Source organism: Camelina sativa, chromosome 19 (genome assembly GCF_030686135.1).
Source record: "Camelina sativa cultivar CO46 ecotype springtype chromosome 19, ASM3068613v1".
Taxonomy (NCBI): domain Eukaryota; kingdom Viridiplantae; phylum Streptophyta; class Magnoliopsida; order Brassicales; family Brassicaceae; genus Camelina; species Camelina sativa.
Genome location: NC_141898.1, coordinates 867,973 through 887,160, shown reverse-complemented (window position 1 = coordinate 887,160; position 19,188 = coordinate 867,973). Strand labels below are relative to the sequence as shown.

The following is a 19,188-nucleotide window of genomic DNA, read 5'->3' as shown; positions in this document are numbered from 1 at the left end:
AACGTAGACATTTCATCAAAAAATAAAGAAAGAAAGAAGAGTATTAGGTTTGAGTAGGTTGAGAAAGAAAGACAAAGATTCGGGGAATGCAACTTTTACAAACATAAAATGCATTAGTTTGAAAACTTGATATAAGACACTTCATGAATGACGTTGCAAACTTTAGGCAGTAGAGTCGAGAAGGAAGAAGAAGAAGAAATGGGAAGAGGTTCTGTTATTCTCCTTGAATAGTATGTTACAGAGACTCTAAAATACATAAAAGAGTATTCCAGTAAACTAACAAATCATGATATTTATACGATCTATCTAATTCAGTCACTCTAATAAATAGACCAGGACAGTCAGCTGATACATCCTCTAAATTTCATCAATCCCCACATCTGAGAGGCTACATCCTCATCTTCTGCTACAATAGCAGTACACATCTCTGAGGTCTCTATCAGGCCACTGCTAGGACTTGCTATATGAATTATACTGTTTTCTGATCCATTCTCAGATGTGGTGTGTTCCTTTTATTCCCACTTTCAGCAACGAGCCCAAAAGTGGTTCCTGAGCCACTGTGCCCCAATACCTTAATGGCCGTGCCTTCCCTGAACTTTCTTCTTGCTCCAACCCTGTAAATAATCTGTGTTTCCCATCTTCCATCAGAAGCTCACCTTTTAATCTTTCAATACCAAAGTTTTCACGTTGTCTCAGTTTTCTCCAGCTCCAATACTGTCGTAATCTCTACGCTTAGATTGTCTGCAATTCTTGGCACAACCAGCGTCTGGTTCTCAGAAGAATTCAGGATTGAGTTTATCTTCATCTCAGTAAGATTGATCCTCTGACTGACAGCATCAGGGACCTATTCATAAAATGGTATCAGATAGATGAATATAGACAGATGCACGATGGAAAGATTTCTAAACTAAGTGCACGAGAATCGTTACCAAAACAATCTTTGGCTGCAAAACGGAAAGAAGTGTTGGCAACTTTTGCAATCTGCAAAAGAAACTACCGCATTGAGTAATGGTTCATGGTTGACAAGCAAATTTCAGATTACACATTTGGCCTGTGGACTACATGAGACCAAGCTCAACGTATTAGCTGCTATGTTTTTTTTATTTTTTAAACTAATATTTTGGGAGATAGTGAGAAATACCTGGTCACTAAATAACGATAAGGCATATCATTCAAGGTAGGTATGCCCTTGCACAGGAACCCATGCTAATTCCTATTTTGTGCAGGCACAACTCAGATACCTTAATTCAAGAAGACAGAACAAAAAACAACTACGAAGCACCAGAATGAAATGTAGTTTAAATCATACAGCAAGGCAAACCTTACCTTATTCCAGAAAGAAATGAACATTGGAGAACTTTCATCGCTACTGGTCTAAAAGGGAGAAGTGCTAAACCTGAACTAATTCCATCCTGCAATACATTTCTAATCAGATAAATTGACAGAGATTCACACAGGATCATCTGATGGAGCTAGGAAAGAGAGAAAGATATAAAAACCTCAAGAACAAGCAATGATTTTGGATCTCCACGCCAACGCTGAAGAAGTTGGACAGAAGGGCCGAGCCGCGAACTACAGTGAGGAGCAAATACAATGCATGGTTCTTGCCAACTCGTTCTGTTCGTATAACTTAAAAAAAATAATGAATGTTGTAATATACTTCTTAATATGGAACCACCCCACCCCAAGATTTAGGTTGCAGATTCTATGCGAGGTATTTTACTGAACTAAGCAATGATTTAAGGGGAACAGAGATGATACTTTCAATTATAAACGAGGATGGCTATGTGTTTGCAAACTATGCATTCACGCAAACTAACTCATCAAGTAGTGATTGCAGAGATAAAACTATGAACCCCTTCTTACATTAAGTTGGGTGAGTGAATGACAGGAAACAAAAGGATCTTCTTGTCTTTAATGAATTTAAGATGGCCAAATAATATAATGGTTCTCCTAAAATTAACTGCGATTTCAATCAAAATATCATTTGATTCATTTTCTCAAATGAAAAATTCAGTGATTATTAACAAAGAAAATTGGCAGAAGTATACCTTCTCCTGTCGATGCTCGCACAGCCACTCGGGTATGGTGTTTGCGTATGCCAATAGCTCTTCTGCCACGGAAGATATTACAAAGATTGGAACCTAAGCAAATCCAGACTAGAGTGATTTAGTCTGAGAGAGCTAAAGAATAATTTCAAGTAAATCACCTTTTTCTCTGTGCTTCATATCCTCAAGAAAGTAAAACTATAGAATAATAAGAAAGAGAAATCCAACCTTCAGAGACGAGGATTCAATATAATCTGACATTAGCTCTAGGAGCTGCAAAACTATCCCAACACGAGTAATCGTTATCAAGATTGAGCCACCAGCATCAGCAGATTCTGCAGCACATGAACAGACAAAAGCTAGTTTGTCCATCTCTTCTAAGCTGTCTTCTGTGTTTAGTAATGAAGCAGCCAAGTCTTCATCCTTATTGTCACTACTAAAAAAGTGTAACAGTAAAGAAAGATCCTCGACTTTAACTCCCAAACAAACATCCTAATAAATGTAAGATAAAGTCATATGTGAGAGTTACCTGATTGTTTCTCAGTAACTTCTGCAGACTGGAGGGATGAGAAATCTGAGTAAACCATCACATCGGTTCCTTTGAGACCATGGAAATCAAAACTTCTCGCATGAAGTGAAACTAAGATGGAGTTTGACACATAACTTAGACTTCCATTAGGTCCGTTGATCAACCAATTGCACGCCCCAATATCTAGACCAGAACTTAGGGCCTTGATGATCAAGGTCCCATGATAACAAACTTCTTCTGCAAACTTTACAACTTGAACCTTCTTCAACGCAACTCTCTATTATCATCTAAACTGTGGAAAGGATTGGACATAAAGTAAAGAAGAAATCAAAAACATGAAAACTTGAAGAGCTGGTAACTAATAACGGGGCAACATATAGTTAGACAAGCCAATAATAATAGTTACCTGTACAGAGGCATCCAACTGCCCAGATCATCACCCTAAGCAAGGCTGGTACCTCTTGACTATCTAAATCCTTTATCCATCCAGGATAACTGGAGTCCCCGGGTCCATAAAAACATCTGAATTCCTTATGCATCGAGACAAGATCTTCCATCATGAGCTGTCCAATCTTGGCTGTTGCTGATCATATATATCTACATCTTAGCGGTAACAACTCAGCACAATGCACACCCCAAGCAAACAAAATCATTCACAATAGGACCTGAAGACGTTTTACCTTGGCACAAGATCCGAGCAATCCCATAGGGTTGGAGATGAGAACTATATCAATTAAAGAAGCCTCCCACAAATGCAAGGCCTTCACAGTTTTTGTACCACGGTTCTGCGCACACCAAATCAGCAGGAGTTAGCTGTCTCTCCAGTTTCTGCTTCTTCTGAGCATCCAGAGACACATCAGATGATGGATATTCAGAAGCTTCAAAACCCACATCATATGGAACAGGTGAGAAGATTTTGATCGCCGAAAGGTCCAAAGGGCAGTCAATCAAGATTCTGAAACCACATAGATTCAGCATATGACAAGGAGGATTGTGAAAGCCATCTCCTTTACTCAGACATGTCTGCAAAAAACCCACAAAGCTTTCATTTTAGCCAATACCTCACACGAAATATATATATATAGACTTACATTAACACTTATACGTCAGAGCAAGAGAAACTCACCAAACGATAGTAGAATCTGTTCAAAATTCAGAGCTTTTATATACAACGTAAGCTCTAAACAGCCGTAATAATGCGTATCATAGAAGATTTTCAGAAAAAAATATCAACTTGTTTAGGGGATAAAGTTGAGAGATTGAAGTACGGCGGAGGTTTATGCAAGGCGGCGATGGGGGTCGTCGAGGACGAAGCGGCGGTTTTAATTCGAAACTGATTTAAATTTGGTTCGGTTCGGTTATGACTTCATTTAAAAGAAAGAAAAAAACCGGTTTAGGTTCTCAGGTTCGGTTCAATGCGGTTTCGGTGTTGCTGAAGTATAACCGGAGAGAGACGGCGAGCTTTTAACAGTGCTGCTGTTGTGATCTTCTTCTTTTCTTGTTTCTCAGTATTGATTATGTGAATAGGAGAGTCCAGAGGATGAATTTTTTAATGTAGCTACTGCGTGCTCAGAAAAAGAAGAATCAGAGAATGAATCTTTAAGAGAATCTGATGATGAACTTATATGAACAGAAACGAAGCTACGTTGTTTACAGTTTGGTGAAAGTATTGGACTCAATTTTCTCTCACAGCAAACTCATTCCACATCCTCAAATAATTAGTGTCTCTAACTTTTAATAATATTAAAAATAATATTAATCTCTTCATCCCATTGTATTTAGTTTTTGTATCTTTATTATTAAGATTTTTTTGTTAAAAAGTTAGTTATTGGAAGAACATGTTTAAAATCATAAGATTTAATAATATAATATTTTTAAACATATTACAATTATAAAAACTTATAAAATAACATTTAATTGCAAACTTATAAAACTTTTACTAAAATTCAAAATACAATACTAAATTTTTATGAAACATCAAAAAAAAAAAAAAAAAACATATTATTTAATTAAAACACACAAACATTTTATTTAATTAATATATAGTTTAATGTCCAAATTTATTCCATATATTCTTAATCAGATTTTCTTTTAATTTGTGAAAAATTGTTTGCAAAAAATTGTATTCATTCACAGCTTGCCACGTCAGCTTAGAACTGAGCCAAGATCAGTTCTACATCAAGAACAAAAAAAAGTGTTCTAAGCCACTATTCATTATTTTTCTATTTTTTTGGGGCTAAGAACACCTCTCATGTTCTTCCTATAAAGATGGCCTAGATATGGGTGTCTTGATTCCAAACTTAACATAAAACTGAACACAAAACTTAACATTGAAAAATAGAGAAAATGGAGCTATGATGATTAATCCATAACACATAAACTGAACATTAATCCATAACAATGGGAAATCAGACATAACAAGGTGATCTTATCCCTCTGATCATCATCATCCCTCTCATCCCTGTTTCAATCTAAGCAAACACTGCAAATACATACCAAAAAAAGTCGTTATAATAGCCAATGCATATATGGTCAAGATGTCGGCGGTGAATATGTTTGGGTAGTGCAATAAGGCGTTATATATATTTAGGTTATACTAGTGGAAGTTATTATCTCATTGAGGCTTTGGAAGTGTGAAGCGAGGACAATGCGTTGACCTTCTAATACAATTTCATCCAACTTCAATATGAGTAACCTAATCGATATGTCGAACAAATAGAAGACTTGAGAGAGAAATTTTAGACTTTCAATTTTGATAAAGAAAAATTGGGAAAGAGTTTAAAGGTCATATCTAAACGACTATATCGAATCCGACCGTTGGAAGGGATTTAATGATTTATCATAAACGGCTCTCTTAATTCTTTATCAAAGTAACAAAGAAGTCATCGAAGAAGAGCTAAGTGTGGGCTTAACGTATCTGATGCCCAATTAGTTTACAGTGGGCATTTAGGAAGCCATAAATATGTCCCTTACAGCAAGCCACATGTACTAGATTTGATTATGAACATCAATGATAAGATTCCATTCGGATTTGGTTTCGTATTACATTAATAAATCATATAAATAAATGGGAACCAAAATATGTATAACCGAGAAATTTGGATTTTATGTGGTAAGTCTATCAATGAAGTTGGTGGTGGGGGGAAATTTTGGACATAAACTCATTTCTAAAGCATTTTTGAGACTTGTTGGATCCTTTCTAAAGCATTTCAAAAGCATTTCTAAAGTAATTTTTGAGACTTGCTAAAGAATTTCTAAAGTAGTACCACTAAAGTTGGATCATTTACAACTTGATAAGTTGGTTCGTAGACATAGAGATTAAATTAATTAAGCTTTATAAAATAGCCATTTCATTTTATTTATATTTTACATAGTAAATAAATGTTTGAAACCAACTGATAACTTTTTTGATAAAGAACAAATGTAAATTTGTATTCGAAAATGGTTCTTGGAATTTGTGTAGAAGAATTGAGATTGAGATATGATGTTGCTATGTTCGGTGGTGCAGAAATTGGCCATATGATAGAAGTTGCAAGTGTTAATGAAAACAATAAGTAAGTGAATTTGTTTTGATGAATATATGGATTTTTTTGGTTATTGTTGAATATGCTAACTTGTGCCTTTGAGCAGAACAAAACCCATCTCATGCAAGGTGCTTCAAACCTTTAGCAACGTCTTTCATCAAAGTCAACATGAGACAACGTCTTTCATCAAAGTCAACATGAAACGAAACTTGACCTGCAAAAAGACCAGCGAAAGGATTAAAGGGTTACGTTCGATGAAACAAAGAATTTAGGAAATTGAAAGAATTTGACACATTTGTTTCCCTTTCGAGAGAAACGATCTTTTTGAAAGAGAAAGGGCATAGAGCTACGATCGAGATTTCTCTGGGACTCGGATTGGGGATGGCGTTGGAATCGCCGAACGGTCGTTTTAAAGACGAAACGATACGTTTTGGTATTAAGATCTATAATAGGACCACTAAGAATAGCAATCCGGCCCATGTAGCCTAATATGTCTTATGTTATTACACGGAGCATTTAGGAAGCCATAAAAACATGTCCCCTATATCAAATGACATGTACTAGATTTGATTATGAACATCAATGATAAGATACCATTCGGATTTGGTTTCGTATCACATTAATAAATCATATAAATAAATGGAACCAAAATATGTATAACCGAGAAATTTGGATTTTATGTGGTAAGTCTATCAATGAAGTTGATGGTGGGGGGAAATTTTGGACATAAGCTCATTTCTAAAGCATTTTTGAGACTTGCTGGATCCTTTCTAAAGCATTTCTAAAGTAATTTTTGAGACTTGCTAAAGCATTTATAAAGTAGTACCACTAAAGTTGGATCCTTTACAACTTGAAAAGTTGGTTCTAGATGTAGAGATTAAATTAATTAAGCTTCATAAAATAGCCATTTCATTTTATTTATAGTTTACGTAGTAAATAAATGTGTAAAACCAACTGATAACTTTTTTGACAAAGAACAAATGTAAATTTGTATCCGAAAATGGTTATTGGAATTTGTGTAGAAGAATTGAGATTGAGATATGATGTTGCTATGTTCGGTGGTGCAGAAATTGGCCATGTAATATAGGTTGAAGATGTTAATGAAAATAATAAGTAAGTGAATTTGTTTTGATGAATATATGAATTATTTTTTTGTTGTTGTTGAACAAAACCCATCTCATGCAAGTGCTTCAAACCTTTAGCAACGTCTTTAGCAAAAAAGACTAAAATTAAAACGTATAAAAATGATACATTTGATCTCAAGTTAATTTTAGACGTTCAAAGGTTTTAAACGTCTAATGTATAATTCTGGTTTTGTGAAATCTCAAAGTTTGAATCATGTATTATTTAACTAAAATTAATGTCGTTTTTTTTTTTGTTATTAGAACAAGTAGTTTGTTTAACACTGTAATTTTTTTGATACAATGGGTCATTATCTGAAACTTACCAATAATGGGGTATAATTTTTGACCCAGAATCTATTCGGAAAAAAAAATATGTAGGTGGGCCAAAAATGTGTGAAGCCCTATACATATGGTCCGGGCCGGAACTGGGCCCATTACCACTTGATTTATATATGTAGTGAGCGACCTATCCGCACTTAAAAGAAGAAGAAGAAAAAAAAAACACACAGAAAACCCTAGATCGAAAGAAGAAGATGGCGGATACTCTGCAGCGGATGTTGGAAAGCGGAGAGCTAACGAAGGAAAAATTGTTCTCTTTTATGCGGGGATTAGATTCCGATGATAAAGTAGTGGGTGGATGCACATCTGAGAAGGTATTATTTTTATTTTTGGCCATGGCGATTGTAATTTTGTATTTGATCTTCCAATATTGCCGTGGGTAGAGGCTTTAGATAGTAGAAGATGATTATCCCAAACCTAAACAACTTTCTCACACACTCTCCTCCTTTGTTGTTGTATGTATCATCAGAAAGTGATTGAGGAAAAAGCTGTTAAACGAATCGACAACAGGAAATCTCTGAAGCAGTTGTTGGACATGCGGTTTCTATCTGCTGAGGAAAGCTACAATCTTTTACGCCAAATAGAAGAAGAGGAAGGTGAAGAAGAGGAAGAAGTAGACGAAAGGTACCACGACCAAATCCTTGATTCTCAGGTATGTAGGTAACCCCTATAAATATTACTTACCCCTCCTCCCCGCGGCTATATTGTAATTTATATTTTTTTTCTTTTTTGGGGTTTAGTTTTTCGATATCGATCGTGACGTTCGTGTCCCACGTTTGATCGGAGTCTTACAATTTTATTTTGGGGACAAGGAGGAAGAACAACCACCTCCCGAAATGGTTCTCTACGGCCAGTTGGCTGTTCATTGGTTCAACTTTGAGCACAATAGGAACTTGAAGTTCATACGCTTACCAAAATTGAATACCCAACATCCGTTTTCTGTATCCTACTATATTACTGTAGAGGTTGAAGATGAGGATGAAGATGTTGATGCTGCTGCTGATTCGTCTCCGTCGTCTCTCACTCTGCAAACTATGGTCAAAAGACCTTTTGGTGCCTTTTTGGAAGCTATGATGGAAGTTATGATTGAAGTCTGCAGAATCAAACCCACCACAACAGGTTTTCTTTATTTTTTATTTTTTTTTATTTTCTTTAACCAAATTGAAACAAGAAAACATTTTGTTTCTCTCTACTGACCTGACCTGACCTCCTTTTCTGTTTGTAGCGAATCAGCTAGACTTCCAGCACTTCATGATTGGTTGGGTAGATGCGTCTTACAGAGAATGTATGCCTACCTTTTTGTCTGAATCGCCAGAAGAAGCAGCTGATGATCAGAGATTCTACGAGGTTCCGGACGAGGACATTCGTAAAAATGATTGGCTTCGTCTGTATGCCCACTTTGCACTTTTCAAAGTTTGCGAGGCTGGATCTCATGCTTTCCCGCCAAAGGAGATGGAGTTGAAGAAGATACTTGTGCAAACACGAGTAACAACAACTCAATATGATGATGATGATGATGATGATGATGATGATGATGATGATGATGATGTTGAGCCGCCGTCTCCGATTCTCAATCCCATTGATGCCAAGTCTATGAATGCCATCTTCCACATAAGCTTCAAGGCCAACTGTCGCGACTACACATCCGTAGTAAGGAGAACTGTAGATGGGTTTTCAGGACATATGCACCTCGAAGTCAACACCACGGAGATTGATTGCTTCTCTCCTTAACAGATGATGAAAGTTAGTTGGTGGTCATGCCGGTGCGCTCTGTTACAATCACTCGTCAGAATACTCCTTATGCTTTATGTCGTTTTATCTATCCTTTGGTTTCTAATCCTCCACCGCAACTATATCTACAATCTTGCATTTGTGTTCTCTATCGTATCAAACAGCAACCGCCATTGATACCTCATCCTTTTTGTTTTTCAATCTCAGTTACAAAAACACTAGTGCTTGGTTTTGATTTGAACAAAAAAGTTTGGATTTTTACGAAAGGAGTCGATGGAGCAGCAATGGCAAGACAGAGGAAATGGTTAGGGATTTAGACTAAAACCTCTGAGCAAGACAAAAGGTTCGACTTCACTTATTTCTTTAACTGTGGTCCTCCTACTTTTTGAAGTTTTCGGTTTTAGCCATACCGTTTTAGAATCTGTCAACAACCCTGTTTTCTTGGTTCACTGATTCTTACCAGATTTTTTTTTTTTTTTTTTTCCAACAGGTTACAAGATTGACTCAAATTCTTACCAGATCTTATTCTCTCTTGAAAACATGTTAGTATCGAATGATCCAATTATATTTCTCTCAATAAATTTTCCAATGAATTTAATAAATCTTTAAGATACAATTTTTAAAAGTTCCAAAGTTTATTTGAGGAACAAAAACTTCACCTAATGTTCCAAATTATCTTAATTTTGGATAAAATTTCCAAATTAACAGCAAGGTATACATTGTGGTCCTGTTCATGCTAGTTTCTAAACGCAAAATGTTCGTAAATTCTTAATACTGTATATGATGTTTGCTTATCTTATTTGATTGGTCTAATTTTGTTTGAAATTGTGTTACTTTATATCTTCTTTTGCTTTCATTATTTTTGACAAACTTTTATTAACTATATCGATAAGATTACATAATTAAACATCCAAAAGGAAAACAAGAAAACAACATCAGAAAGTGGCAGGAATGAGAATTAAAACCCCCAATTTATTAATCATATGTCGAAGAGGGGAATTAATTAGAAAAAGAAGTTGAAAGTGATTAGTTGTTTTTGTTCATGCCGGTCTTGTCCTTGACGACATCAGCAGCTCCTTGTGCCTTCTCCTTCACTTGTTGTCCCGTCTACAATTCACATGTACAAATAGAGGGTTATAAGACCATATACTATATAATTTGACTTAATTTTGAATATTATGAACGTTTCTACTAGAAGGGAACAAAATAATTGAAGGAGTAAAAAACTGAACTTGTTGCAAGGATTCTTGAGCGGAACCAGCAGCATCCTTAGCCTTGTCCATCATACCACCTGCCTTCTCCTATATTCACATATTATAACCTTATACATTAATATAGAATAGAACAATCTTGTCTTTTTTTTTTTTTACGCAATGAACAATCTTGTCTAAAAAGAAGTCAAACAGCTTATAATCCGTAAGCATTTTCGGGAAAACAATTTAATAACAAAAAATATAAAAAAGTACATGAGTGTAAGGGTTAAGAAAGAGAGAGATACCTTAGTCTGGCCAGTGGCTTGACCGGCTTGGTAGCTCACGTTTTGCTTGTTGTCCATATTCTTCAAGTTATGTGTTTGGTTAAACTTTGACTGCTTTTTGATTGATTGTAGTTGTGTTTGATGATGAACTGGTAGTGGAGTTTTGGTTGCTATTTATAACCAAGAGACGTGCTTGGGAGTCTCCACGTGTCGAGGACACGTGCAATGGTTCGAGAAACTTGCCTTCGTCGGTGGCTAGTTTTATCATCCACGTGTTGGATAACCGTTTGACCAGGACATAAAGGCTTCTTACGTACGTGGTTCTCTCGAATGCTGATCCTAAAACGACATGGTTTATTACTTTATTTTACTTGCTTGTATTGGTCTGTTGAGCGATTATAGGATGTTCAGTGAAAGAATTATCTTTTTTTGTTACATTGATTAAGATTTGTAATTATTTTCTCACGCAACTATTTTTCTTTTTGTTTGTTCATAACTTTAGATTTCACATACTGTATATAAGTACAATTTTCAGTCCAATAAAAGATTCAATTTCTTGTTTTGAGAAATTTAACAGATTCAATTTCTAAGGATGAAAACAAGGTGTTATGGTTTTGAAGGTCTTTTTCTTTTGCTACTGTTATTCATAGGAGTCATCATCCAACGGCAATTCTTAGTTGGAACTCTTAACAATAATATGATGAAAATTAAATTATATTCCTACTTTTTAATTTTCACAAGTTAAATAAACATCTTGAAAACTAAATAATCATGCAAGTTGTAAAAAAATCGAGATGAATTTCTCTGGGTCGATTTCTCGCTTTTTGTTTTATTTTCTCTCTAAGTTGAATATTTTATGTAACCAGAATTTGAACTTTTACTAAATTACTGGCAAACTCGTTTTTATTTTTCCACGAATCGTTAAAAAACAAATATGTAACAGCAAAGACACGTAACAATAATAATAATAATAATAATAAAGGTAACATTTCAAAATAAGAACATAGTAGTCTCAGGTAATATAAAACCCAAATTCATAAAGCAGAAAAACAACAACACACTTGGCTTGTGAAGGAGATAAACTCAACTTCACAAGCCCATTATTCATTATTCATAAGTTTTTTAAAAAGAAAAAAAAAAAAAAAAACAGAAAGCTCGAAAATAGTTATTAGATAGAATTCTGCTAGATTCCCTCGTCCTTCTCGTCCTCGCTGCTGCAGCTATTGTTGCTGCTCCATTCACACTTCAAGGTAGATCTAGGCGATCCACAGTACTTACCAAGCTTCTCAAACGTCTGATACATGACTGTTCCACTCTCTTCTCCTAGAGACTCAAATGTCCTCTCTCTGCACCCATAGTCTTCCAAGTCTACACTGATCTCTGGCTTGTACGCGTTCACTCCAACGCTCGAGTGCACAGCCACAGAGAACTGCTTGGGCTCAAAGCAAGAGAGAACCCTTGTCACCAGCTGGCTCAGGTCCATAGTGTTGAAGTCGTAACCCACAGCTTCGAAGCTAGCGTAGCTAAACCCATCCTCAGGGGTCACATGGATCGTGGAGATTGCGTCTCCTTCAATTGAGTTCATAGAGTAGCCACAGGGCTCGAATTCAAAGTCGCAGATCTGGGACTTGGGAAGGATCTTTCTGATTCCGGAGTTGTCAGTCATGGACCCGGTCTTGTCAGATTCATCCTTGTAGAAGACGAGAGCTTTCTCTCTGTCGAGACCCGTCATGCACATCTCAAGCGTGTAGACATTGTTGTTGCAGTTGCCAGAGTCCTGGGCAGAGGCAGCATAGACGTGCCATTTCTTAGTCTCATCATCATTGCCCATCAAGTAGGCCACGCTGTTCAAACCCAGGTGAACAAAGTGCTCATCAAGAACAGAGACTTCTTCAGAGAAGCTGCGGTGAGGGAAAGGCTGGCCTCCAGGGCAGAGGAAGGAGCCACGAGTGTACTTGACAGACTTGACACTCAGAGAGAGCTCACCAGCAAGCTTAAGAAGTGGCGGGATAGAGAGGAGGAGCTTAGTGGTACCGCAAGTCTTGATGATGACTTTGTAGGGGTAGACAAAGAAGCTGGACTCAGAGAGCACGTAAGAGTCCAAATGATCGTTGGAGAGAGATGAAACGATCGTGCAAGCAGCAGGAGTGAGAATATCATCAAGCTGGGACTTGGTTAGAGCACGGAGCCCAAGTCCCTTGGAGTCTTGAAAGATGCTAGGCTCAAAGAAAGAAACCTCGAGCCGTTTCTCGTAACCTTCGAAACCGATTGCAGATAAGGCCATGTTCGCCTAGTAATAGTGTGAGCGAGGGGACTAGTTGTTGTAGGAGGAGAGAACGATTGGATCCGGGAACCAGCAGAAACGGAGCTTAGACAAAAGAAAATTATAAACTGGAAAATAAAGAAAGCTATAACTATATAGCAGGAGACTCGGTGCACGCTAGTACTCAGGATGGCCTCTTAGCGCACTGCAACAAAACAAAAAAAAACCATTGTTAAGAGAATGAATGAATAATGGGAAATCATAAAAGAGAACCAACAAAAGATTAGGAGACTGACGTTGGAGTAGACAGAAGATTTGAATTTCTTGATTCCACCGTTTGGACGAACGTCTTCAATGCTGTAACCGAGGGGAGCTTCGTAAAATAAGGAACTACTACTGCTAGACTTCTTATTACCACCTTTCGACTCCATCATAATCTCATTCACGCTTTTCTGTATAATACACAAACATATCAAAAGGTTAGATGACGATAAATTAATAAAACATGTATACAACAACAAAGCTCTCAACAACGTTTAACGACGACATGACGAAATGATTACACCAAGAACAACGAAACCAATTATATATATATATATATATATATATATTAAGCATATCGGTATAATTGAGGATGACAACACAAAAACGTAAATCCGATATTTGTCATCTATAAACGTACGTTAACACAACAACGATCGGGACCAAATTCGTTGGTTTTCAGATAATTTACACCAACCAAAAACATGCATACGCATCTCGATTAAGATCAGAATTGTGAATCTACCCAACAATACCAAGATCCTAGACCCGTTAAAATACGATGATGAACAGAAGTCAATCGTGAGAGAGAGAGAGAGGGAGATACTTACATATAAATGAAAGATAGATCCAGATCGCGAATTACGAGACCCTTAAACCTGGAAATTGAAGAAAACAAAAAAAAAAAACCCCAGAATTCATCAACGACCGAACAGATCTACAAATGAGAAAAATCAGCGTATGGAAAGTAAAAAAAGCAGATCTAACGAATTTCAAAAGAGAAACTAACCAGATAGAGATGATACAGGAAACCGCAAAACTATTGAACAATTTCTTCGTAAAAAAAAAGAGAGAGACAAAGGAAACCCTAAAAGATTTATAGGTAATGATGAGAGGCAATGAGAAGGAGATGATGATGATGATGATGATGATGATGCGTTCGTGAGGAGAAAAGTAAGCTGGAATGAGTCCCTCTTTATATAACCCACTCTTAGGGTTGTGCTTCTCTCACAATTTACGTTTTTAGCCTTTTCGCGTTTTTTTCACGTGAAGCTATCTGAACCGTTGATTGTTTTTGTACCAATTTGCCGTTTTCAGGTTTTTTCCTGATATACCCTTATGAAACCCCTGTTTTTACGTTGGAATCGGTAGGTGCGAGAGCATCACCATTCCTGACCGCAGATTAATTATAATAGCAACAATTGTTTTTTTTAATTTAATAGTATTTGATTTTTCCTTTTTGCCGCTAGTAGAATTTTTTTATTATTTTTAGACATTGCTTTTTTTTTTTGTTGGCATTATCTTTAGGCGGAACAAAAACAACAAAGACGAAATGAGGAAACACGCTATTATATAATCTAACCACTAAACGATTGACACGTGTTCAGATACGTGTGCCGTTGAAGCGGATAACTCGAGGCGAGCTGTAACGTTAGCGTGGGCCGGAAGAATCAAATTCTCTACTAAAGGCTCTCAACTGCTCCCACTAAATGACAAAATTGGGCCTCCCGTGACTCATTCATGACTCACGGGAGTAATAACACCAATCAGCTTGCATTTTTTACCACTCTTTTGTGCAATTAATTGTTCCAAATCCTTTTTGTTCAACCATAATATTCGTATTTTAAAGTCTCAGATTTTAAACTATTTTGGTACCATGAACCTTAATTAAAACAAAATTATGTGATCCGATCTTCTCTTTTTAAAAATTTAAAATAAGGATAATTATTAAACAGCCTTATAATTGAAATTACTAGTCTATGCCTCTATGGTAAAAACTGGGAATAGTTTTACTGATTTTGATTGTCTTGTCAATATCATACCATGTGCAAATTAAATCCTTCATAAATTTCATCCACATTTTTTTATTAATATTATTCAGAAATTCTGAAAGAAGATATATAAAAAACATATTATTTACCTTCCACACATTATATGAGATTTTTTCTAGGAACATAACTTTCTCTATCTACACATTAGCTGTAGCATACCTTCTTTTCCCAGAAATTACTAAAAAGAACCACAGAGTTCCTGATAAGAAATTCCTCCCCCCTCAACTTGACAAGTATGATGAAAAAAGAAGGGATCCCAAAAAAGAATATATTCCAACCAAAAAAAAAATTAAGTCAAGATGAGAAAAGAATTCGAATCCAATCGTCTGGTTCAGGTTATAACCAACCGGTTTTTCTATGGTTGAACCGGTTTGGCATTAGTCTTTTCATAGTCCAGTTTCAGTTCTTCCAAACGCTTTGATACCTGGGATGAACATAGTATTAATGCCACATTTGTTAATCAACAACTCAAGAAACCTCAGAGATTTTATCAACAGATTGTACAGCATCAATTCCCTCAATTGTTCACTACAAGTAAGATTAAATTATCCATCAAGTTAATCCTGTCGATATCGGGAATCTGATTCTTTCATATCTCTCCCGAGTTATATCATAGAATTTTAACCAGCAGAACATTAAGGAGAAAGCATCACTTTTCAGAAAAGAAAGAGAACCTTAATAGAGTAGGCCAATGGAAGCAAGGTATCTGGATTCATTGCGTCTTCCGGGAATTGTTTCAGAGCATGTATTAATTTTTCAAATGGTAATTTTACCTGCAGAGTTAATAATACACAATTTTATAAAAGGGTGGTTCTTCCAAGTTAGCTTACGGCTCATAAAAGTAAAAACACTTCACTCACCAACTCATCTTGGCAATACTTCAACAATGCTAAGCCGACTTTGAACACGATTTTAACACCCTTAAGCAAGGATGACCAGAGAGAATATAACATAATCAGGCTTTGATTACAACAAATATCGGAACAGATTTTTAAAGATGTGAATATAGATACCTCGGAGAGAAACACATCCCATATCCGTAGAGCCAAAGGAAAAGGAAATGAATAAGAGAAGACGGTGATGAACCATTGACTTGCATACATACTCGGATTGATCATTTCTTCAGTAAAATGTTCTCCAAGCTTTGGAATTAGCTCTTTTACCAAGCTTTCTAACTGAAATAGATATTGCTGTACAAGAGGAAGCCCTGCCTACATTACACACAGACAGTGACTCTTTAATGATGGATTCCGACATCTCTCATATGGCATAATTTTACATAGTAAGCATATAGATAAATCAACATAACTATCATAATTCCAGTAAATTTTACGAACATATCATTTTGTCTCTACTGCAACAATATTCAAGGGTACATTTAGAGATGTGGAGATGATCCAAAAACTCACATGATACAGTCCTTCCATTGGAGCATGAACAGCTCCTTTTAGTAATGCAACCAATAGCCAGAACGCATCTTCTTCGCTCATATAAAGAAGCAACAAACCGGCTATAAACCCCATTCCCTGCAGATATTAGAACCATGAATCACAGTACCATACTAAAAGAAAAATGAGATGGAAGGGATATATCACAAGAACAGACCTGAACATATCCAACATCTCTGTCATAAACCGAGTATGCCTTAAGGACATTGTATAAAGATCTTTGCCCAGGTCCATGTCTCTTCTGAAAGAAAACATGTGATGGGAAAGTACGGGATATGTCTCGAATGATATCAAGTTCTGATGCTGATGTTTCATAAATCACCAATTGCTGCATAAGAAAATCAACAGATTATCAAGAATATGATGACTTGTAAAGCAAACAAAATAAACAGAAAAATTACCTCATAAACACCAGGATTCATAAGCAAAAGGTCTCTACTTCCTGAAATTAGCTGCCAAACTAGACCTCGTAAACAATCTGGGATCCCTTTTCGTATACGCCTTTTGACAATATTAGGTTTTCTCCTAACGTAATGCTTCCAGTCACTACCTCCAACCCCAATCATCTTCCTCCATTTTCTCACCTTTCTCTCCTCTCTACACCAAAACAACATAAAACACACACTCTCATTGTAGAACCTGTCTCTCTATGAAAGAAAAAAAACTCGAAATACAGTTTTTCACACTCAGGACAGACCTGTTGTCATGATCAGTGGATGATGTAGTTCTAGTCTTGCTAAAACGCTCTGGAGAATTGCCATGTTCTTGCTTCAGGAACCCGAATCTATCAACCGGAGCATGAGAAGTGACGACTGGTCCTGATACACTGTCGTTTTCGGTTCTTTTTCTACTCATTCTTCTACTAACCTGAAGAAGAGACTCCCTAGCATTGGTGTTACACAGCTTTCAAGTCTCTCCTTCTTCACAAGATTGTAATCAAGCTGCCGAAAAGACTAATAATTAATACCATCATCGCCACTAATCAAGTAAAATCTCTCATAATTTGAATCCGTGATGATATGTATTCAATTACAATAAGCAGAAACGCGATGTAGAACGAAAGTAATATCCATGGTGATCAGTTTCTATCTAGACGACCGCCCACAAACTTTAGAGAAAAAGTTCCGTGATAAAATATAAAACTTACCAACCAACGTGTAGTTAGATCAAAAGACTCGTACCCAAATTTTCGATGTTTCCGATGAATCAAAGGAGTTGAGAAACAATCAACTTGGCTTTTTCTTAGATCAGAATTGCGGACCGCCGAATTTCGCAGATTGAATTCGAGAAGATATAACTAGAAATAAAACGTTGGAGATCAAATCTGGGGAACTCAAATACGCGTATTGTGGTGTGTGACTCTCCAATTGTACCAATTCTTTGAATTTTTTTTCATCCGCTTGAAGAAAGTGATTTAGTTTTTTTCCGAACCAAAAAAGAAAAAGAAAAAAAATCAGAATGAAACCTCTTCTTTATCTTTGTTTGATTAATTAAAGTGGTGATGCCAACTTCAACTCAAAACGCAGGGGTGGGCTTGAGCCCGACAATAAAGAAAAGTAAAGGCCCATTATCGGATGTATTTTTACAAAATAGTGTTCCACCTTTCCCATGAACGGAAGAATACCAAACCCTCTAAGCCCCAAGTCCCCGATCATGTCGCCGAGTCTGAGATCCGTCTTTGCGCAGGTAGGTACATCGTTAAATCAATCAAATTCGCTCTTTCTTTCTTTTTTTTTCTTTCTGCAATTGAATCTCGCCGCAATTTCTCTAATCTCTCTCTTCGATTGGCGAATCGCGCAGGTACAACGGAAGTCGAGATCCGCGGGTGGTTCTAGCCGGAATGTCTCTTCATCGGCCCGTAGCAACAACGGTACGATACTCGTTCCCTGATCCCGCCTGGCTTCGTTTGTATAAAATATGTATATAACCTCACTCAAAACAATTTCAGAAATACCATTTGTCGTGTGGTTATTTACTCGAGGTGTAGGCCTAGCTATTGGATATGCCTCAGGTATGATATTTTATGATTCGCCTTAATTTTTCTTAAGGGACGGACTTGAATTAATTTGTTTTGTGGATTCTTTTGGTATCAAGTTCATTTCTCGTTTCGGGAACTTGCATCGGAAATTGTGGATAACCGGCAGAAGGTAAAAAACTATACACCAAGAAACACTTCATTGACAATATGGTTGTGATCACTGGCTATTATTTAAACTTCTTCATCTCATCTTGTTTCTTTTTTTTTTTTTTTTTTTTTTTTCAGGAAATCAAAAAGAAAAAAGAATCGTTCGAGGAAGAGAGAAAGTGGGTGTCTGATCTTTTGGCGTCCCGTGGAAAATCCCAGTGTTGTTAACCTCGGTCTGGATAAATAAGTTATTTGCCAATTGTTTGTTCTATTACAAAAACAAAGGAGTTGCATCTAGAAACATAATCGAGTTGGGCCTGTACTGTAATCGTTTAGGTTTTCTCTTGTATAATTTATTGTCTGATGATACAGTATTATTTGTTGATAAAGACTATGATTGACCTGCTAGCTAACCTCCAACTAACAAGGTCTGTTTCTCTGAATCTTCTTCTATTATTTCTTTTTCTTATGGATCCGACAGTATAAT

General features: G+C 36.4%; 4 protein-coding genes, 1 long non-coding RNA gene and 2 pseudogenes across 11 annotated transcripts; 2 read left to right on the top strand and 5 right to left on the bottom strand.

Moving 5' to 3' along the window:
• Positions 1-199: 199 nt before the first annotated feature.
• On the bottom strand, positions 200-6,581 carry LOC104767294 (uncharacterized; annotated as a pseudogene). The gene is made up of 13 exons (XR_015591612.1): positions 6,557-6,581; positions 6,241-6,315; positions 3,709-3,719; positions 3,235-3,600; positions 2,984-3,180; positions 2,538-2,869; positions 2,277-2,484; positions 2,052-2,144; positions 1,867-1,963; positions 1,500-1,629; positions 1,327-1,412; positions 930-981; positions 200-844 (listed from the first exon to the last, which is right to left on the bottom strand). The product of XR_015591612.1 is annotated as an uncharacterized LOC104767294 (transcript).
• Positions 6,582-7,463: 882 nt separating this feature from the next.
• LOC104763811 (UPF0725 protein At3g44770) lies at positions 7,464-9,920 on the top strand. 2 transcript variants are annotated; one of them, XR_015590983.1, is made up of 6 exons: positions 7,659-7,878; positions 8,034-8,216; positions 8,305-8,683; positions 8,790-9,327; positions 9,503-9,638; positions 9,786-9,920. XR_015590983.1 is itself a non-coding variant. In XM_087501785.1 (4 exons), the coding sequence occupies exons 1-4, from the start codon at positions 7,759-7,761 to the stop codon at positions 9,293-9,295; spliced, it is 1,188 nt and encodes a 395-aa protein (XP_087357911.1). In that variant the 5' UTR covers positions 7,464-7,758; the 3' UTR covers positions 9,296-9,511. The 2 variants fall into 2 exon arrangements, 1 of the variants encoding a protein (XP_087357911.1); XM_087501785.1 differs by lacking the exon at positions 9,786-9,920 and having other exon boundaries at positions 7,464-7,878; positions 8,790-9,511.
• A 231-nt stretch (positions 9,921-10,151) lies between these two features.
• On the bottom strand, positions 10,152-10,916 carry LOC109131031 (stress-induced protein KIN2-like). Its single transcript, XM_019241402.2, has 3 exons — positions 10,794-10,916; positions 10,528-10,596; positions 10,152-10,402 (listed from the first exon to the last, which is right to left on the bottom strand). The coding sequence occupies exons 1-3, from the start codon at positions 10,848-10,850 to the stop codon at positions 10,322-10,324; spliced, it is 207 nt and encodes a 68-aa protein (XP_019096947.1). The 5' UTR covers positions 10,851-10,916; the 3' UTR covers positions 10,152-10,321.
• Positions 10,917-11,737: 821 nt separating this feature from the next.
• Positions 11,738-13,466, bottom strand: LOC147920030 (S-adenosylmethionine decarboxylase proenzyme 1 pseudogene; annotated as a pseudogene). The gene is made up of 2 exons (XR_015590986.1): positions 13,328-13,466; positions 11,738-13,140 (listed from the first exon to the last, which is right to left on the bottom strand). The product of XR_015590986.1 is annotated as an S-adenosylmethionine decarboxylase proenzyme 1 pseudogene (transcript).
• A 441-nt stretch (positions 13,467-13,907) lies between these two features.
• Positions 13,908-14,246, bottom strand: LOC104763809 (uncharacterized). The gene is made up of 2 exons (XR_015590987.1): positions 14,087-14,246; positions 13,908-13,955 (listed from the first exon to the last, which is right to left on the bottom strand). It is a non-coding gene; the product is annotated as an uncharacterized LOC104763809 (long non-coding RNA).
• An 891-nt stretch (positions 14,247-15,137) lies between these two features.
• Positions 15,138-18,106, bottom strand: LOC104763808 (uncharacterized). 3 transcript variants are annotated; one of them, XR_015590984.1, is made up of 9 exons: positions 17,724-18,060; positions 17,274-17,517; positions 16,978-17,173; positions 16,734-16,904; positions 16,538-16,654; positions 16,142-16,335; positions 15,989-16,048; positions 15,803-15,901; positions 15,138-15,552 (listed from the first exon to the last, which is right to left on the bottom strand). XR_015590984.1 is itself a non-coding variant. In XM_010487189.3 (9 exons), the coding sequence occupies exons 2-9, from the start codon at positions 17,429-17,431 to the stop codon at positions 15,484-15,486; spliced, it is 1,068 nt and encodes a 355-aa protein (XP_010485491.1). In that variant the 5' UTR covers positions 17,432-17,517; positions 17,724-18,106; the 3' UTR covers positions 15,138-15,483. The 3 variants fall into 3 exon arrangements, 2 of the variants coding, with proteins under 2 accessions (XP_010485491.1, XP_010485492.1); XM_010487189.3 differs by having other exon boundaries at positions 16,142-16,339; positions 17,724-18,106; XM_010487190.3 differs by having other exon boundaries at positions 16,142-16,339; positions 17,758-18,036.
• A 41-nt stretch (positions 18,107-18,147) lies between these two features.
• On the top strand, positions 18,148-19,109 carry LOC104763807 (uncharacterized). 2 transcript variants are annotated; one of them, XM_010487188.3, is made up of 5 exons: positions 18,148-18,262; positions 18,377-18,446; positions 18,525-18,587; positions 18,671-18,723; positions 18,840-19,109. In XM_010487188.3, exons 1-5 carry the CDS (start codon positions 18,185-18,187, stop codon positions 18,927-18,929), a joined length of 354 nt encoding a protein of 117 aa, XP_010485490.1. In that variant the 5' UTR covers positions 18,148-18,184; the 3' UTR covers positions 18,930-19,109. The 2 variants fall into 2 exon arrangements, 1 of the variants encoding a protein (XP_010485490.1); XR_015590985.1 differs by having other exon boundaries at positions 18,187-18,266.
• The last annotated feature ends 79 nt before the right edge of the window (positions 19,110-19,188 follow it).

Excerpts from the sequence above, each read along its gene's own strand:
- LOC104763811 (XM_087501785.1), top strand. The coding sequence starts at position 7,759 with ATGGCGGATACTCTGCAGCGGATGTTGGAAAGCGGAGAGCTAACGAAG. Across the intron at positions 7,879-8,033 it reads GTGGATGCACATCTGAGAAG|AAAGTGATTGAGGAAAAAGC; the intron begins GTATTATTTTTA and ends ATGTATCATCAG. Across the intron at positions 8,684-8,789 it reads AATCAAACCCACCACAACAG|CGAATCAGCTAGACTTCCAG; the intron begins GTTTTCTTTATT and ends TTCTGTTTGTAG.
- LOC104763807 (XM_010487188.3), top strand. The coding sequence starts at position 18,185 with ATGAACGGAAGAATACCAAACCCTCTAAGCCCCAAGTCCCCGATCATG. Across the intron at positions 18,447-18,524 it reads ATCGGCCCGTAGCAACAACG|AAATACCATTTGTCGTGTGG; the intron begins GTACGATACTCG and ends AAACAATTTCAG. Across the intron at positions 18,588-18,670 it reads AGCTATTGGATATGCCTCAG|TTCATTTCTCGTTTCGGGAA; the intron begins GTATGATATTTT and ends TTTGGTATCAAG.
- LOC109131031 (XM_019241402.2), bottom strand. The coding sequence starts at position 10,850 with ATGGACAACAAGCAAAACGTGAGCTACCAAGCCGGTCAAGCCACTGGC. Across the intron at positions 10,597-10,793 it reads AAGCCACTGGCCAGACTAAG|GAGAAGGCAGGTGGTATGAT; the intron begins GTATCTCTCTCT and ends ATGTGAATATAG. Across the intron at positions 10,403-10,527 it reads CTCAAGAATCCTTGCAACAA|ACGGGACAACAAGTGAAGGA; the intron begins GTTCAGTTTTTT and ends TGTGAATTGTAG.
- LOC104763808 (XM_010487189.3), bottom strand. The coding sequence starts at position 17,431 with ATGAGTAGAAAAAGAACCGAAAACGACAGTGTATCAGGACCAGTCGTC. Across the intron at positions 17,174-17,273 it reads TCCACTGATCATGACAACAG|AGAGGAGAGAAAGGTGAGAA; the intron begins GTCTGTCCTGAG and ends GTTTTGGTGTAG. Across the intron at positions 16,049-16,141 it reads GGGATGTGTTTCTCTCCGAG|GGTGTTAAAATCGTGTTCAA; the intron begins GTATCTATATTC and ends TCCTTGCTTAAG.